Genomic DNA, 19,313 nt, shown 5'->3' with positions numbered 1-19,313 from the left:
GGAGGTTATGAAAATAGAATTAATTAAAAAATAAAAATTAATTATAAAAATATAAAAATAAAAAATAATAATATTTTATTATTATAGAGAGTATGATGACTAATCTAATGTAGATTTTAAATTTTGAATGATTAGCTAAAAGTGAAAAAATTACAAATTAGTCAAAATTTGAAGAGTAAAATAGTCAATCTAATGCCAATGCTCTTAGGGTGGGATGATTTTAGATGAAAAATAAAATTGAAAAAAATATTGTTTGAATATCATTTTTTAATATTATTATTATTTTTAAATTTTAAAAAATTAAATTGAGATTTAAAAAGATTAATTTGAGATTTAAAAAAATTGAATATTTATTATATATTTTATATAAAAATTTAAAAAAAATTATAATGATTGGATTGATAAATTTCAAACCGAAATGAAATCGGAATATTTACAGGCGGGTAATCCGGACGGCTCACCCTGACATTGGATATTGGACAGTCGGAGCACACATTCACATCAATATTCCAGCGATAATGCTAAAGTAATCCCCCCGTAATTCATTCCCCTACCTCCCCCTCCCTCCTTTTCCCAACCCCTGCTTCTTCTAAGAAGACGACGCACAGAGAGAGAGAGAGACAGAGCCACAAACCCACGAGTTCATGGCTGCTTCGCCGGTCAACGCGAACTAAAACAATTCATAAAAACAAAACGAAAAGATAAAAACTTTAGTCTTGAAATATACCCCCACTTGTCTTTAAAGAAAATCCTTGCACAGTTCGATCCGAAAACCAAAGGAAACCGAGAAAGGGGAAAAAAAATAGGGATAATAATAGGAACAGAGATCACTTTGTTCTGCCCTCCCTTACCCATCCCCAAAAATCCAGTTCAGCTTTTTCCTTCTTCTCAGATCTGTGTGCTTCTTTCGTTTTGTCCGAATGGGGATTTCGATGATTCGTCTCTCGGATGTATGTACGCACGTTTTCTTACGTTAGCTCCTTTGTCAGGCACGGTTTATTGTCTTCGAGGTACGACCTCGTCTTAGTCCAGATCCGGTGATGCAAAAGCTCACGATTCCGATCTCCGAAATCGCTCAAAAAATACGATAGATTACCCATTTGGAGCTGAACCTTGTTTTCTTTTCTATCGAATATAACTCATCGGCATCGCGACGACGATGGCGACGATGGATTTAGATGATTTCCGGGAAGTTCTGGAGAGCTGTGGGGTTGACGTGTGGACGTTCATAGACACTGCCATAACGGTGGCGTCTTCGGACTACGGCGACGAGCTCAAGCACCGTAGGGACGGGATCGTGGAACGGCTTTACGCGGCGACCTCGCCGGGGCAGCCTCGGTGCCGAAACTGCGACGACGTAGACAACCTGCGGCCTAATAATCGTCGCGAGGCGAAGGCTCCGGCGGGGAAGGATAGTAGCGGCCACGAAGGGAAAGGAGGGTCACCGATGACGCCGCAGTCCGTAGAAGGCGAGGACGTCGGAGATTTGGATCCCTACGGTGGTTTGTTCGATGACGAGCAGGCAAAAATTCTGGAAATTAAGGAGCACCTCGAAGATCCTGACCAGGTTTTTTCCCTTTCTTTCTATTAAGTGTTTCGTTTATATTTCAGTTTTATCTTTCTGAGTTTGACTTTCTCTTTGGTTTGGATTCGCTTCCGCGAGTCAGTCTGATGATTCTTTGGTTGAATTGCTTCAAAGTCTAGCAGACATGGATATAACATTTCAGGCACTCAAGGTAAATTATGCTACCGGATTTTTCTTGGTATTTTTAAATTAATCTCTTCGAATTATAACGTTTATCTAATATTTATTCATCTGTTGTTATTTTGAATTATAGGAGACTGATATAGGAAGGCATGTGAATCGATTGCGAAAGCATTCATCAAGCGATGTCCGGAGATTGGTGAAGCTTTTAGTCAGGTTTTGAACGACCAAAATTTAAGAGAAATATGTACAAATGTTCTTATTTTTTTCGTTTCTAATCTTGCACATGATAGTGCAAGTGTTGGAGAAAGTTGTTCAAGATTTATTGCGATGGTTTTGTTTTGTTCAGGAAGTGGAAGGATATTGTGGATGAATGGGTGAAGTTGAATCAACCTGGGGAACAGACTTCCTCTGCTCTAATGGGTAACATTTTACTCTTCACCTTGTTTTATTTAATTTTCCCTTCTGCGAAAAGATTTGGGGATCGTTGAAATGCAAATTGTGCTTTACAAATTATGTTAAAAATGGTAATCGATGTTGTTGGCAGAGGATGGTGAATCGCCCCTGAGGAAAATTCCCCAAAATAGTCATCACCAGGTGGAAGAAACCATTTTTTGCTTTCATTTCTAGCTAATTTACTTTGCCTGGGAAAAAGTACAGTTGTAATTTTCTGTCGTGTGTTAACTTTCTGATATTCTCTTCCTCTGTAGGTTCCTGATTTTGGATACTCCCCCAATCCACACAGTGAGTCGTAGAATCAGATTCAAAGTTCAACTTTTGGTCTTTGTTGTGTGTTCTTGATTGGATTTTGTTTATCTGTCTTGCCTGAACAGATGGGAGTTCTGGGTCAGACAAGAATAACTCGGAATCAGAGCCTAAGCCGAAAGTGATTCCTCGGAAGGAAGCTCCTCTTAGACCAGCCCAATCCACAACTCTATCTGCGTCTGCACATCAAAATGTATGGATACCAACTTAGAGTTTCTAGCTCTATGTTTGGTTGATGAAAAGTGGGAGATAGAGAATAATTTTTCGAAGCATTTATGCTTTCAGAATATGAGAAACCAAACTCAATTGTATCAAATGGTTTATTTTGGTTCAATTGAGTGGGAGGTGTAAGTTTTCTCATCATACCCCGTTAACAATATGGAGTTTTGAGATATACTCCTGCTATTCTCTTTCAGGCCAATCAAATGTATTATAAGAAGATTTAACTCAATTTGAATCACTTCATTGATTGATGCAGAGACAAAGGGAGCAAAAGGATTTTGACTCAGAAAGACTGGCTTCAGCAAGAAAACGGCTTCAAGAGAATTACAAAGAAGCTCAAAATGGTTTGATTATTCCCTTTTGTTTCTATAATTTTGCTGCATTCCATGTTTTTTGTACTTTTTGGCTTATGCTGATGCTTTGACTGCTGTCTGTGCTTGTGTGTTCTACTTATTGTGAAGCTAAAAAGCAAAGAACGATTCAAGTGATGGACATCCATGAGATTCCAAAACCCAAGAATACCTTCTTTGCAAAGAACAGAGGTGGAGGTGGTGGTTCTCACGGGAGGCGCTGGTGACTGTATATGTCATACTTGTATTTACAATGGAGTACCTGAGGCAGAGGCCAGGAAGTTCCAAAACTGGTGTTGGTCTCTCGTCTGTTTTTTGAACTTAAAGAAACAAAAGCAAGAACACTTTTCTTCAATTACTTAATCCATGACAAAAGAACAAATTGCATATTTGGGAAGTAGAAAACACAGAGCTCGAGACTTCCATTGAAATGTTCCCCTCCCCCCCTTTGCTTTCCCTTTAATTTGGGTTGGGGAAGAGGGTGTGAACAGAGTGAAAAATGAAGCAGCTTTTGTTATGGAGGTGTTCATGTGGTGTGCTACAGTGATGCCAATCTTGTGAGCCAATTGCCCTCTAAAAGTTATGGCGGTGGTGCTGCTGGCCTTGTTAATGGCGGTTTGTGTTGGAGGTGCTTTTTCATCAATTACTTTAGCATCCAAGTTAGAAAATAAGGCTTCGTTGGATTCGGAAAAGGATTTTATCTCATTATTACAATTTTGTTAAATTTTTATATAAAATATAATAAGTAATTAAATTTTTTTTAAATTTCAATTAAATTTTTTTAAATTTTAAAATAATAATAATATTAAAAAATTATATTCAAATAATATTTTTTTGTAATTTTTATCTTTAATTTAAAATTATCTCATCTATCAGCCCTAAATCATCGTATAGGAATGGAGCTTCCGAGAAATTGAAATTTAAAAGTCAAAATGAAAAGGACTGCTGGGCTTGGGTTGGGATGGTTGAAAATTGAATTGTGTAAATTAATGTCTTTATTTTCAAGCTTTGTTTGAACTCTAGCATTTTATGTGGAAGAGGAACCGATTAAATTTAAAAAAAAAAAAAAAAATGGTAGGGTATCTTTAAAATATAAATGAAGCGATACTTTTATCTAGAATAAATTTTCACAACTCCACATTCCACATTTTTTTTTTAATTTTTATTATTTTTTTTCTTTTATCAAATATTTATTATGTGAATAATGAATAGAAAATTTGAAATAATTTAAAAAGAATAAACTCAAAAAAAAATTTTAAAAAAATATTAAAAAATTTAAAAAAATGTGAAGTGTGGTGTGGTGGAGGTTGTGTAGCAAAATTCATTAGGTTTAATGCATGACAAAACAAGTTTAGAGTAGACAAAAAAAGAAATTTAATCATCTACGTTCAATACTAGAACAGGGATATATATAATATATATATACATATATATATATATATATATATATATTTATCACAGATTTTGCTTATAAAACACCAAGTTTCGAGTAGGATGCCATAGAAATAGTGAGATGAACTTTGCTTCGCAATGGATGCAATCCAAATTGCTAATCAGCATGAAATATAAATATAATGTTAGCATGTTCTGTGCCTTGGTAATGATATACTCTCTAATATCGCTGTCACCCCTAACCATCAGTTGGATTTAAGCCAAAACATACATTCCTGGTAGTGCCAATGGTCTCGTATCCCACCTCCGAGGCTCTAACCTCAATACAATAGTTTTTTTTCCTTTAAAAAAAAATCTGCAAAAAATGAATGATGCATGATTATAACTCATTACCACCTGATTCTAATAAAGCTTTCTCACTAGCCCGGAAGTCCCATTTCCAGCATTCAACCTGAGAACCCCGGATGCATCACATCTTGTTTTTGAACCCTTCAGCCCTGCACCCTTGATTCATCTGATTTCTTCAGGCTACCCAATATTCCATCAATCAACTTGTCCTTGTTAACCTCAACTGGGTCAGCAACAAATAAAATCTTTTTAGCTCTTTGCCTCCGGACAGAGTTTCCTGTACAAGGTTCACTGCCGGTGCCATTGGCGGATGAACCAGATGGCTTTGAACCGTTTTTTGAATAATCAACCATGCTATCAACATTTTCTAACTCGTTCTTTTTATTGTCACCTTCCTTAGTGCTGTACCAGGAATCTAGAATTTGCAGTAGGGAACTATCTTCCTCGTTCATTCTTTTCCCATGCCTTTCACGTCCAGCTAACACAGAGGTCTCCCCATCTGAATCAGAGAAGTCATCATCAGAGATGGAAGGTTCATAATCAGGATATTTTTGCCTCTCTGTTTGTTCTATAGTTTTCCTCCTTGACACTGATTCCATTTCATTTTTTGTAGAACTTGTATCAGCAACAGGCCCAAATTCTTCCCATGGAGACTCAAAATCATCATTCTTCTCTGTTGAATCAGACAATTCACTATCTGAATTAGCAACTGAATGACTAGCACTATTTTCTTGACTATCAGGAAGGGCAATTTCTAGGCCTGAACTACTTGAGGCTTCACTAGAGGGAAAAATCTGAGTGGAGACTATTTTCACCCCAGGCATTATCTGTAAAAGGGATACCAAACTTTGATGCCCAAGCTTCTGAAAATCAAGAGGATAACCATGCCTCTCAAGGAAAGTTTTTGTGAAGGAGCCCATATTAAACCCATTTGGATAATTCTTTAATATCTCATTCATGAGCTTCTCACAATCAGCTAATATATCACTTCTAGATCTGACTGATTCCATTTCATTTTTTGTAGAACTTGTATCAGCAACAGGCCCTAATTCTTCCCATGGAGACTCAAAATCATCATTCTTCTTTGTTGAATCAGACAATTCACTATCTGAATTGGCAACTGAATGACTAGCACTATTTTCTTGACTATCAGGAAGGGCAATTTCTAGGCCTGAACTACTTGAGGCTTCACTAGAGGGAAAAATCTGAGTGGAGACTATTTTCACCCCAGGCATTATCTGTAACAGGGATACCAAACTTTGATGCCCAAGCTTCCGTAAATCAAGAGGATAACCATGCCTCCCAAGGAAAGTTTTTCTGAAGGAGCCCATATTAAACCCATTTGGATAATTCTTTAATATCTCATTCACGAGCTTCTCACAATCAGCTAATATATCACTTCTAGATCTGACTGAAGGTTTCTTGTGAACAGCAGGTGGAGAAACTCCAGTATGAGGAATATTTTGATATTTTCTTTCTCCATGTTCTGCTGTCTGTAATGTTGTGCCCAGAAAGATAGAGCTCAACCCATTTGAACCGCGAGCTTGAACCAAAGAGCTCTGTCCAACCGGCCGAGTGAGTTTGAAAGGTGATGTCTGAGAGGGGCGTTCTTCCATCCATTTCATTTCTGATATTAATAAATCTACCAAATGGAGGACGTCACTTTCACTCAGAGATCTAAGAGCTGGTGGCCCTTCCTTTTGCAGATTTTGTGCCATCTGTTCCCTGAAACGAATCACATATAGCAGAATAATATTAGCATATGCTTCTGATTCCAAGTGCTAAGTTTAAGACAATCATCCGGCTTAAACATCAGCAAAAGTTGTCAGATCACAGCAATAAAGGCATCAACAGGGTTAGAGAGCTTTCAGGTTTAAAAAGTTTTTCTTTTAATGACGTGGAGCTTTACCAATGTAGGGACCTTTGGACCCACCCCTAAGAAGCAAATCCTGGTACAAGATCACATCTGCCAGAACCGTATATCAGGTAATTTGGGGGAACCCCTAGTGTGGAAACGAACCCAAGATTTCTGAGTCTACAACTCATCCCAAGCCTGCCTTTTGACCATTAGATTGCAGCCTGATGGGTATATCAATCAGTTTTTATTTGCATTTGAATCATGAAGTGGAAGAACTGCAGAAAAGTTGCAGATGTTCTCTTAATAAAAAGCCAGAAAATGATCAATGAAAACTGTCCCAACCTTGAGATACTCAGACCGGAGTTATAAGCCTTCTGCTAAATTTCATTCCATCTAATGTAGTTCACAAAACATGTGTATGCAAGATTTGACGGAGTTCCTCCCCATGATAAATTCTGATGACCAAAAGCAAAAAAAAAAAAAAATTATTATGAGCTATTTGGATAGTGAGATGAGATGAGATGGTTTTAGATAAAAGTCGAAAATTGAATAAAATATTGTTATAATATTATTTTATTATTGTTTTGAGATTTGAAAAAGTTGAATTGTTTATTATATTTTGTGTAGGAATTTGAAAACGTTGTAATGATGAGATGAGATGAGATGGGTTGAGAGTGTTTCTCAATCCAAACGACTCAAACAAAAACCTATCCGACAAGTTTCCAACCACTAAACTTGAACTCTTTGCTTAAAAAAAAATGGAAAAGCCATAGCATAAAATAAGTTGCAAATAATTCCCAGAGAACCCAGTATCTGAAATGTTTAGTCAGATATGTGTACTACAATTTGAGATACTTCATTTTTTCTTCTCTCTGATAGTTGATATTACATCAATGATAAGAAAATAAGGAACAGAACCAAGTATTTACACCACACGAGCATAAGCCAGATAAAAGGATATCATCAGCAGCATCAGAAATAAAACAGCATAAAAGATAGAAAATCAAGAAAACCTGTTCCTTGACTGGGAGACAATAACCGAACCATTGACTGTGCCCAGAAAAGATTCCATGTCACTCCAAAAAGAATCCATAGAAAATAAGCTATGCTTTTCAGAACCACTATTTATCTGCTCCACTTTATTTTTTGATAAGTTCTGCTCCAGTTTATCTCTGGGTTGATCATTTAATATATCAGAATTTGGGTTACTTCTCCAAAATTTACACCAATATACCACCTGGTTGAAGAAACCAGGACCTGTGCTTGAGTTATTACCATAAGCTTCAGAAACTGTAGCAGTTTTGCTGTCTATAGCCGACCCATTATTGGCAGAAGAATATGGCACCTGACATATTGGTTTAGCATCCAGGCTTGTTGAGTTCACACATTTGTCCTCAGCTTTTGCCATTTTTGAGCCATTAACAGTGGAACCATATTCAGCAGTTTCATGACCTTTTTTCTCAGACATAACACCAGAAGTAGAACATTTTTCTAGAATGCTTTGAATTTTATTCATGGGACCACCATCAATTCTGCCAAAACATTTTCTCCAAACTCTGTTTAAAAAACCCACTGCAGATGCAGAATCTAGTTCCACCACTGGAGGCAAATGACGGTTCTTCACCTGTTCAACACCCTTCTCCTCATGTGGAGAGTGCTGTTGCACCTCCTCAACGTTTAATTCAGGGGATGAAGGCACTGCTGACTTCTCATCCATCACTCCTGTAACAGATCTGCCAAGTGCAGAAGGTTCTTGAATTTTTTTAGGAGGCCCCTTCACATTTGTCTCGGGGGATGGAGATAATGATGGCTTCCCATTTACACCTCCAGCAACAGATCCCAGCTCACCATTTGACTTTGAAGTTGCAGAGAAGTCCTGGACTCCGTTATTACTTGCAGGTTCTGGGAACAAGGCTGGATTGGACTGAAATGGTTCAGGGGTTTTAGAGGTGATACCATGTACAACAAATTGACCATCACGTTCAGACTGAAGCTTTAAAATGTGTGGCATTGATAGAAGAAAGAGGGAAAACTTTTTATACCCATAAAAGTCTCTGTCTATGTTCAAAGAATTTCCCAACTTGGAACGAAGTTCTGTAATGGAAATTCCTTCAGGATGACTATTCAATATACAGCGAATCAGCTTTGTCATTGTCTTTGGAACAGGACGAGGCTTAGAATCTGGACTAGTTTCAGGCAAGTCCTCAGCTCGTGAGGCTGGTTGCTCAGTAACTGAGAAGGGATCCTCAAGAGGCACCTTAGAGTGGCCATACCAAGAACCATAGGGACCATCTGGGGGTTGATTAAAATGCTTCCCAGTCGGGGTTTCCCCTCTAATCAAGGAAGGCCAATGCCACATGATACTTGCAGCACTACAAAGAACACCAGGTGTACTTTCAGGACTTGCAAGCAATATATTGTAGTTGTTCATTCTTAACCTGTGTAAAATGCTAGCAAAGTCCCTGTCACCAGAAATTAAAAAGAGATGTGCTGGTGGAGGATTTTGAGAAACCCAATACATAAGATCTACAAGAAGAGACCTATCAGCGCTGTTCTTTCCACCTGCAACCAAGTATATAATGATATCCACAAAACGTTAAAACTGAACTGAAACTTATGATCAAACAACAGTTTATCATCTGCTCATCTACTACACAATGTACATGAAATGTTTAAACTTAACTGAGAGAAAAGATTTGGAAACAACAATCAGTTGTAAAAAAAATTGAATGATTTGAATTTATGTAAGCTTTTCAATTGTTGACCAGAAGAAATGAGTGTAAATTACAGAGTACTAAATATATTATACTGCTATAATATAACAGTAAGTGATGTATTGAATATCATTCAGATTTCAAGATCCAACATACAAATTGATGTTTGTGAATATTCATGTTCATGGTGAAGTCTCCATGTCCAGATAAATATAGAGAAAAGAGAAAGGAAAAATGAAGTTCATTTCAGTTCATGTACAGAGAGAGAAAAAAATCTGAGAACATTAGCTCTCATTCAGATCTTATCTTTTGATAAGTATTAACAAATGCTGCTTAAAATTCTGAAGGAAACTTAGCTTCCAATTAGGGCGGCAGCAGCAGCAAAACCTTCAAAAGTTTGCCGCTGAAGAGAAAACCTTAAGACTCATTATATGTTTGTTCATTCGTCAACAGTTTCACAAACACTTCTACAGTACCCACAGGAGTGTAGGCGTGACAGAAGTCATGGAAGCCAAGTAGCGTCAACATAAGTCTGTTGATGACTTTATCGCCATATGGATAAATCAGGAATTCTACTGTGAGCAAGAGTTCTTCGAAGCGCAACAATTTAAGATGTGCATCAATTGCTTCAGATATGAGTTGTCTCACATCTTGGCTTCTCAAACAATCAATACTTTTGAAGAACTATGTTCAAAAGCACATGATCTGGAAGCCCAGATTTTTATAAAGAAAGGGAAGAAGGAAGAGGGTAAGGCTGGAACATCTGCTACGATTGCAATGGTGGAGACAAACAAAGCCAATGAAGCACATGTATTGCTGAAACTGAAAGCGCAGGCAAAAGGAAAAGAAAAGGAAAAAGTTGAATAAAAATATTATAAAATTAAAATATTGTTAGAATATTATTTTTATTTTAGGATTTGAAAAAGTTGAATTATTTTTTGTGTTTTGTTTAGAATTTTTACTTCTTATAAGTTCTTATAAATAAGAAAAATTTATTAATCCTCATAATTATGCAAAGCCCAAGTACAGAGGTAGTATACAAGAGAAATATACCTAATTACAGCCTACTAGCAAAGAAAGAAGCATACAAGTCCTTAAATTTGTTTGGAAGTTTGGGAAAGTTATAATGATTAGGTAATGACAGATGAAAACATTGAAGATTTGAAATTGAAAAGTGACTATGTTTCATTGGTATTTGGATGTTGAGATGAGATGGTCTCATCTTATCTCATCTCGACATCCAAATGGGGCCTAAACCTTTGAAAAAAATCTATTGGTTTTTTGTTCAGTCAGTTAACTACTATTTCATGCAACCTTGGTAAGACAAATCTTAAAAGCATATACTGCTCAATCAAGTTTTACGAATTTGGAAATTGCAGCCCTCTGCCTCACAAACAAATTGAAGACTTTTACCATCAAACTCAATCTCACGGTCAATGGATCAGCAATGACAGCATTGTCAGCACCACCGAGATCATAAATAAAATCCTTCATCCCAATGCACCAACCAAAATTGATCAATTTATCATTTAAGAGATTAACTCAGCCACCTACAATATCTGATATTTTTGGGATAAAAAAACAGCATACTTCACTTCAGCATTTCTTTTCCTAAATAAATTAACTTCAACGGGTTAGCCATCTAACTGATAAAAAATTCAATATTATTCCACACAATTCAACTTAATTACTTCAAAGTTCAAACAACAATCACTAACAGTCCATAGTATCAAACTTAAATATGTTCACTAGCTACCGATCCGAAACGTGTATAAACATCCCCTATGCGAGATAATTAAGGCCTTGTTTGGTTGTTAAATTCATTTGAGTTCAACTTAGTTCAGTCTAATTTTAAGTCTAACATCCAACATCCAATTCTTAAATTATCTCAATTCAAAACTTATTTACATATGGGAACACAACCTTTTTCATCAACTATAAATTCATATAAACTCATCTTAACATCCAAACATATTTAAATTCATCTTAAATAGACCTCACAAAACTCACTCTACCATCTCAATCATAAAAAACTCAACTCAACCCAACATCAAAACCAAAAGCAGCCTAAATGAAAAGCACGAACCGTTAGGGATGTGAGTGATATTGATCCCAGTCGAGGACAACGCCTCCTGCTTCGCTCTCGAGAGCTGGAAAACGTCCCCAAACGCCGTGATGGTAACGGGACCCTTTATCCCACTGGCCCGAACCGCCGCGGTTATGGAGTGGGCGACCTTGAAGACGTTCACACCACTGGGCAAATTGCAATTCTCGAAGTCCCACCACACCGAAACTCTCACATTCCGGGACTCCTCATCGTGGCGTCTCCCTGGATGTACGGAATGGGACGCGTAATGCGAAGAGGATGAGAAATGAGAGATTTTGACAAGAAGTGGAGAAGAATAAGAGGTGAAGAAGAGGAGGGTTCTTGGAGAGAGTGGGGGTCTCATGGTGGTGGGAGGGATGGGAGTAACGGAAAGAGGTAGGGCAGGGGCTTATAGTTGGGGTTTCGGGTGTTGGTTGAGGAAGAAAGTCTGTCATTGCATGGTGGCTTCGGAGATTCGAGGAGGGAATTAGGGTTTAAGACGGGGCCAGTGCGGAGAAGCAGGAGATGCCAGTGCCAGATAGAGGTCTCCCTAAAACCCTAGCGCACGTGAGAAACAGGTGCGGTGTCTGTGAATTTTGGGTCCTAATTGGGCCCAAGGACAAAATGGTTTAGAACGGGATTGACCCAGCCTTCAATGAATTCTTTTTCGGGTGACATCAGAATCTCAGATATACAGTCTATTTAAAAATAAATATTAAATAAGTTTTCTTATAAAAAAAATATTTTTTTAAAAATATGTTGTTTTTAAATAATTATACGAGACTTGCACAATTTAGACTTGTGTAAATTATTTTTTGTTTTTTATTTATTTATACAGGACTCAAAACTCATTTGATAGAGATTTTAGACCATTTAGCCGGGAATGCATATTTATAGAGTATAATAGTACAAGAAATTATTAATTTATAAATTGTTTATAAGTCTAGATGAAATAAATTGTAGTTTTGTAAAACTGAAATTTATTTCTAATGAAATGGATTATGGGATGAATAGATTAGTTAACGTTAAATTGAAGATCAGATAGCACATTATCTATGCATTGGGAGGTACTTTCCAAATGGGTTATAATCTAAAGCAAAGCCTGTTAGCTACGACGATTACGCGCATGATATCCAAGTAAGCAATTGAGAGTGATTGATAGGTGACAAATATGGTAGATAATTGGTATTAGATTAGCCAAAATGTCAAATTTAGCAAAAATATAAGTAATATCAATATAAAACTTATTTTAAAAAGTAAGATTCAGTAAATTTATTTTAATTTCATTTTTTACATTACATTCTTATTTAAAAACTATTCCTACCATTTTGCAAAATAAAATTGCTAATTAAGATTTAATACCACCTTCTCAATTAAAATATTATTTTTGATTTTAGATGAAAGTTTAAAATATTATTATTGTTTTGAGATTTGAAAATGTTGAATTGAGATTTGAAAAAGTTAAATTGTTTATTATATTTTGTGTGAGAGTTTGAGAAAATTGTAATAATGAGATGAGATGATAATTTTCTGTCTCATCCCATTCCCCAAACATATCCTAATCTTAGTTAGAAAAATATTGATTTATAGAATATTTTATCAAATTTAGTTTTAGATCAAGTCTCAAGATGCGTTTTATACTCAAACAATTATAACTATTTTTTTCAATAAAGTTCTACAAATAACCTATACGTTTGGGAAAAAAAATTAGGCCCTTACCTCTTCAAAATATTATATAGAAAAAAATGATATTTGTAATCATAAAGTGAGTAAGCGTTGAACATTTATTTTGAAAAATTAAATAAATATGAGATCTATATAAAAAAAAAAATTTTTTAATAATGAACCTATTCCTTTTCGAAAGGAATACATGGTACTTGCAGAACTTATGATAGCATTTAGTATTACTCTTATACAAAATCATTTTATGAAGCATTTAAAAATTAAATTTTACTATTTATAATTTTTATATTATATATTAAAATAATAATAATAAAAGATAAGTGTATTTTACATAAAGATATTTTTATCTCACCGAGATAATTATTTATTTATTTTTTTTATAAATATTGAGATTTTCTTTTCTTCTAATATATACAAACACACACAAACACAGTTTGGGATTGTTTGTATTTTGGGGGCTTCCACTAGGCGGCTTATGGAAGAGCATGGCCTGCGCACTCCGGCGAAAAGGCTGCTACTAGTCCCTCTCCCGGTTTACTTATTTTCATTTTACACTCCCAAATCTTCCGCCCTAACCTTCAGTCCCGACAGCCGCTCTTCATTGTCCGTTGTTGCCAACTTTTCTCCATGTCGGTAACGTCGGCATTGCCTCTTCGTCTGAGACAAGATGAAATCCATTTGTTCGACTCAATTTGTTTGGAGTTTAATAATTAATAAACACTGCTGTTTGACTTTGGTATCATTCGATTGTGATGGGTTTTAGCCTTTGGGATGAACATCGAATTTTGGGATTAATTTTAGATTCGGTAGGTTAGGTTTGAAGAGGGAGTGAAAGTGATGGGTTTTGGTTGTTAGTGCAGGACTGACTGTGGGGAAAAAGCATCGGACTCTATGCCAGGTTGATGAATTAGTATGTGTTTGATTGATAACCTAATTCAATTCATTTTAAATTAATTTTAAATTAATTATTGATGAGATTTTTTTTTTAATTTTTTATAAAAAATTTAAACTCATACCAAGACCTATAAAATAATATTATTAACAATTCAACTTATAAACTCATCTCAATATTTAAACTTACCCTTCTAATGAAATAGTGAAGCCACGAAACCATTCCCAGTTTCACTCAAATCTCGATCTCAATTCCCATTTTGATCCACTTTACTTGTGCGACATTTGCTTGTTGAGAAAGCAGAAATCTTCACTATTATAATTTATTTTTTTAAAAAAATAATTGTTAGAAGAATGTATGGGGAGTTAAAAGACCCCTAATTCTTATTATTATTTTATTTAATTGAGTTGAGTTGTGAATAACATTATTTTATAGATTCTATTGAAATGAGTTTAACTTTTTTAAGTTTTAACTTTTTAAGTTGAAATGTACGAAATAGGTTGAGACGTGTTTAACTTTTTAATGAAAATTTAAAAAAATAGTTGGTCTCATTAATGATTGGTTTAAGATGAGTTATGATTAAACACAGCCTTATCAAATGGAACTATTCATTTGGTAAAAAAAAAAAAAAAAAGGCTTTTAAATTGGAATATACAAATAGGAAAATCAGAATTGTGGTATTCAAAGTTTAATTAACTAAAAAAAAAAAGGTTTAATTAATTGTCCTTGGTGACAAAAACAGTGAACATGTTTACGTATTTGCTGAGAAAGCTGTAATTCAATTAAGTCACTTATTCCTAGTAACTAATGATTTCATTTCATTTTGGACCCTGATCATCATAATCCTTCCTGCTTGAAAGGATTTGGTTTGGTCCATTTTCTTATTGTTTTGTATGATTGTGAACTGTAGTTGTGAGAAATACATGTTGTGAGGATATACGTTTTTTGCAATGATATATATTCGTCGTGAGAATATATGTTTTTACGACGAATTTGATTCGTTGCTAATGATGATACATGTATTTGCAATGAAATTATATCGTTATTAATCAGGATACATGTTTTGCAATGGAATTATATTGTTGCTAATGAGCATATATATTTTTGCAATAAAATTAAACCGTTGCTAGTGGATAGAAGCTTTTTGCAACGGGATAATGTCGTTGTTATTGTTAAGGAGTGGTTTTAATTCAAAGATGAGTTAAGATGAGTTGAGATGTTTTGTGAATAGTAGAATAAAAGTTGAATTGTTTATTATATTTTATGTAAAAATTTGATAAAATTATTTTAAGATTTGAAAAAATTGAATTGTTTATTATATTTTGTGTGAAAATTTGAAAAAATTGTAATGATAAGATGAAATGAGCTGAGATGAGTTTTGAATTCAACAAAGGCCTACTTAAACCGTTGCTAAGTAAATTGTGCAATTGAGGCCATTTGCAACAGAGAAATAGACTTTCATTGCAAAAAGTGTATACATTATTAGCTAGTAAGGAAAAAAAATTCGTTGTATATAATGGTTGCAAAAACCCTTTCATGCATGTTGTAGTGAGTAGTATAACTAATCCAACAAGATGCGTTTGGATTGGATCATCAACACATCTCAATTAATCATTACAATTTTTTCTAATTTCAACGTAAAATATAATAAACAATTCAATTTTTTTAAATTCTAAAATAATAATGATATTAAAAAATAATATTCTAACAATATTTTATCATTTCAACTCAACTCAACTCAATTCAGTTAAACATCTTAACGCAGCTGTATCATGACATTTTTAGCCAAAAATTGCTTAATCTAATGCATTAACCCATAGAAATCCTTTCGTCTCAATACTACTATAAAGAACAATATAATCATATATATAGCAAGACAAAATTTTACAGAAAGAGGTACGCGGTACCTAATCCAGTCAAAATATCATGTTAACCTCACCATGCCAGTTCGATAATGCATGACGAGAGAACGACATGAACTTAGGATAGAAAATAAAATCGAAAAAATAATTAATTGCAAGAGTATTAATTAATCCTAGCTGTTCCTGAAAAATCAACAATTTTTTACGAAGTTAAAAAAATCTTCAACTTGGGTCGTTGCCAAATTTTAAGATAATGATTTTTAGCATAAAATAGCACATGAATATACATGTACCAAAATAGCATGCAGATGAAATGCACACACTACAAGAAAACTAGTATATTTTTAGTAAATCTGGCTTTTTTATATGGTTTCTTGATGGCCAATGCGTATCCCTAGCCTCCTGGAATCTTCCTTGATGTGATCTTCAGACAGACCAAGCTTTTCTCTATAAAACTACGGTGCATGTAAGATCTTAAAATTTCAGAAGATCATGGGGCGCAGAAGAAGAAGAAGCATGGAATTCATAAGCAACGACAAGTCTCGAATGATAACCTATCATAAGAGAAAAAAAGGTTTGGAGAAGAAGCTTTACGAGATCTCCACTCTCTGTGGCATCAAGGCGTGCATGATCATCTACGGTCCCATATCACAAAATGGTCATCCCTGCGATATGGCAACCTGGCCTGAAAACGATGAAGATTGCGTCAGAACCTTGGTCAACAAATTCAAGTCCAACACAATTAGCAGCGCACGTAAGAGAGGAACTCGGGATTTATACGACTACTTCATTGACCGCAAGAAGAATATTGAAAAAGAGATCTCAAGAAAGCGCACGGAAAATTGCAGGAGTAACATCATGTTCCGGACGTGGGATGAACGTATGGATTATTTCTCTTATGAATAACTAAGGATAGTTCAAGGGTTTCTGGATTCGAAGATCGAAGCAGTGCAGAGAAAAATCGACGTGTTAAAGGCCGCTGATAACAAATCCTATGCGATGAATATTGATGCAGCGTTAGAAATAACGGGCAACTCCAACGACGTCTTTTCTTGTGTAAAATCACTGGATGATCTTGACGGCCTGCAGTGGCCCGATTTCTATTCATCTTATAACCAGGGTGATCATTCCTCTTTGCTTCCGTTTTGAAGGTCGACGAGGCTTGTTCTTCTCATGGAAACATGTCTATTAGTACTGGGATACAGTATTCTCCACCGAACTACCCGATCTATTATGATCTGACCGTTGGATTGATGGAAAATATGACAGTGATCAACAACTCCTTCATGTTGCCTCCAGTTATGTTCAATTACAATCCCAGGATGCAGATGATTCCGCCTATTAATGTACGGAACCCCATGATGCAGACTTTACCCGATGATGATCAAATGCACGGGCCTCCAGCGGATATGAACTCACTCTATACGTATATAGGTACACACGGCATCAACGAGTTTGAGATCGATGAAGATGCAGCAGCATAGAAATTGAAGATATATAGGCATGATCGTGAATTTGGTTATGGTCAGATTAAATACTTCAACTAATTTAGGGTTCGAATATTTGGGTTTCAGAATTATCTCGGATTCCAATTATGTACTTTGAATTAATTAGTTTTACAACCGGATTAGATATGCATGATTTTATATCAATTTTCATTGTCTGGGATTATGGATTTTGTTGATCTGTCTTGCCTGAACAGATGGGAGTTCTGGGTCAGACAAGAATAACTCAGAATCAGAGCCTAAGCCGAAAGTGATTCCTCGGAAGGAAGCTCCTCTTAGACCAGCCCAATCCACAACTCTATCTGCGTCTGCACATCAAAATGTATGGATACCAACTTAGAGTTTCTTGCTCTATGTTTGGTTGATGTGAAGTGGGAGATAGAGAATAATTTTTCGAAGCATTTATGCTACCAGAATATGAGAAACCAAACTCAATTGTATCAAATGGTTTATTTTGGTTCAATTGAGTGGGAGGTGTAAGTTTTCTGATCATGCCCCATTAACAATATGGAGTTTTGAGATATACTCCTGCTATTCTCTCAGGCCAATCAAATGTATTATAAGAAGATTTAACTCAATTCAAATCACTTCATTGATTGATGCAAAGACAAAGGGAGCAAAAGGATTTTGACTCAGAAAGACTGGCTTCAGCAAGAAAACGGCTTCAAGAGAATTACAAAGAAGCTCAAAATGGTTTGATTATTCCCTTTTGTTTCTATAATTTTGCTGCATTCCATGTTTTTTGTAGTTCTTATTTTTGGCTTATGCTGATGCTGTCTGTGCTTGTGTGTTCTACTTATTGTGAAGCCAAAAAGCAAAGAACAATTCAGGTGATGGACATCCATGAGATTCCAAAACCCAAGAATACCTTCTTTGCAAAGAACAGAGGTGGAGGTGGTGGTTCTCACGGGAGGCGCTGGTGACTGGATATGGCATACTTGTATTTACAATGGAGTACCTGAGGCAGAGGCCAGGAAGTTCCAAAACTGGTGTTGGTCTCTCGTCTGTTTTTTGAACTTAAAGAAACAAAAGCAAGAACACTTTTCTTCAATTACTTAATCCATGACAAAAGAACAAATTGCATGTTTGGGAAGTAGAAAACACAGAGCTCGAGACTTCCATTGAAATGTTCACCACCTCCCCCCCCCCCCCTTTTTCCCTTTAATTTGGGTTGGGGAAGAGGGTGTGAACAGAGTGAAAAATGAAGCAGCTTTTGTTATGGAGGTGTTCATGTGGTGTGGTCCAGTGATGCCAATCTTGCGAGCCAATTGCCGTCTAAAAGTTATGGTGGCGGGGCTGCTGGCCTTGTTAATGGCGGTTTGTGTTGGAGGTGTTTTTTCATCAATCATCTTCTTAGTATCCAAGTTAGAAAATAAGGCTCCGTTTGGATTTGAAAAGTATTTCATTTTGTCATTATAATTTTAACAAATCTTCACATAAAATATAATAAACAATTAAATTTTTTCACATCTTAATTAAAATTTTTTAAATCCTAAAATGATAAGAATAGTAAAAACTTATATTCTAATAATAATTTTTTAAAATTTCAACTTTAATTTAAAACCATTTCATCTCAACCTTAAATCATCGTATAGGAATAGAGCTTCCGAGAAATTGAAATTTAAAAGTCAAAATGAAAAAGGACTGCTGGGCTTGGGTCGGGATGGTTGAAAATGGAATTATAAATTAATGTCTTTATTTTCAGGCTTTGATCTCTTAGCATTTTATGTGGAAGAGGAACCGATTAAATTTTTTTAAAAAAAATTGCAGGGTATCTTTAAAATATAAACGAAGCGATATTTTTATCTATCATGAAATAAGTGTTTTTAACGTGACAAACTACAAAGGATGTACATTTGACAGGGTGCTACAATCACCCCTTTGGGGAAGTTAACTTTTATTAAGGAATAGAAACAGTAAACAATTAGGCT

The 19,313-nt window shown here is 35.4% G+C and overlaps 2 protein-coding genes across 5 annotated transcripts; one reads left to right on the top strand and one right to left on the bottom strand.

Annotated features, from left to right (window-relative positions):
• Nucleotides 1-444: 444 nt before the first annotated feature.
• On the top strand, nucleotides 445-18,433 carry LOC121253291 (probable mediator of RNA polymerase II transcription subunit 26c). 3 transcript variants are annotated; one of them, XM_041153311.1, is made up of 9 exons: nucleotides 445-1,567; nucleotides 1,668-1,736; nucleotides 1,839-1,921; nucleotides 2,055-2,128; nucleotides 2,253-2,302; nucleotides 2,416-2,449; nucleotides 2,539-2,663; nucleotides 2,949-3,036; nucleotides 3,154-3,431. In XM_041153311.1, the coding sequence occupies exons 1-9, from the start codon at nucleotides 1,160-1,162 to the stop codon at nucleotides 3,267-3,269; spliced, it is 1,047 nt and encodes a 348-aa protein (XP_041009245.1). In that variant the 5' UTR covers nucleotides 445-1,159; the 3' UTR covers nucleotides 3,270-3,431. The 3 variants fall into 3 exon arrangements, 2 of the variants coding, with proteins under 2 accessions (XP_041009245.1, XP_041009246.1); XM_041153312.1 differs by lacking the exons at nucleotides 2,539-2,663; nucleotides 2,949-3,036; nucleotides 3,154-3,431 and adding exons at nucleotides 17,580-17,704; nucleotides 17,988-18,075; nucleotides 18,190-18,433 and having other exon boundaries at nucleotides 446-1,567; XR_005938394.1 differs by lacking the exon at nucleotides 3,154-3,431 and having other exon boundaries at nucleotides 447-1,567; nucleotides 2,539-2,817; nucleotides 2,949-2,978.
• On the bottom strand, nucleotides 4,578-12,020 carry LOC121253290. 2 transcript variants are annotated; one of them, XM_041153310.1, is made up of 4 exons: nucleotides 11,441-12,020; nucleotides 7,654-9,202; nucleotides 6,179-6,507; nucleotides 4,578-5,947 (listed from the first exon to the last, which is right to left on the bottom strand). In XM_041153310.1, exons 1-4 carry the CDS (start codon nucleotides 11,802-11,804, stop codon nucleotides 4,926-4,928), a joined length of 3,264 nt encoding a protein of 1,087 aa, XP_041009244.1. In that variant the 5' UTR covers nucleotides 11,805-12,020; the 3' UTR covers nucleotides 4,578-4,925. The 2 variants fall into 2 exon arrangements, with proteins under 2 accessions (XP_041009244.1, XP_041009243.1); XM_041153309.1 differs by having other exon boundaries at nucleotides 4,578-6,507; nucleotides 11,441-12,019.
• Nucleotides 18,434-19,313: the final 880 nt, after the last annotated feature.

Source organism: Juglans microcarpa x Juglans regia, chromosome 2S (genome assembly GCF_004785595.1).
Source record: "Juglans microcarpa x Juglans regia isolate MS1-56 chromosome 2S, Jm3101_v1.0, whole genome shotgun sequence".
Classification (NCBI taxonomy): Eukaryota; Viridiplantae; Streptophyta; class Magnoliopsida; order Fagales; family Juglandaceae; genus Juglans; species Juglans microcarpa x Juglans regia.
Note: the sequence above shows the minus strand (reverse complement) of the source record. Positions and strands in the feature narration are given on the sequence as shown.

Coding starts and splice junctions, on each gene's coding strand:
- LOC121253291 (XM_041153312.1), top strand. CDS start 1,160: ATGGCGACGATGGATTTAGATGATTTCCGGGAAGTTCTGGAGAGCTGT. Junction 1,568..1,667: donor ACCTCGAAGATCCTGACCAG/GTTTTTTCCCTT, acceptor TCCGCGAGTCAG/TCTGATGATTCTTTGGTTGA. Junction 2,129..2,252: donor GACTTCCTCTGCTCTAATGG/GTAACATTTTAC, acceptor TGTTGTTGGCAG/AGGATGGTGAATCGCCCCTG.
- LOC121253290 (XM_041153309.1), bottom strand. CDS start 11,804: ATGAGACCCCCACTCTCTCCAAGAACCCTCCTCTTCTTCACCTCTTAT. Junction 9,203..11,440: donor TATCACTCACATCCCTAACG/GTTCGTGCTTTT, acceptor ACTTGGTTGCAG/GTGGAAAGAACAGCGCTGAT. Junction 6,508..7,653: donor GTCTCCCAGTCAAGGAACAG/GTTTTCTTGATT, acceptor GATTCGTTTCAG/GGAACAGATGGCACAAAATC.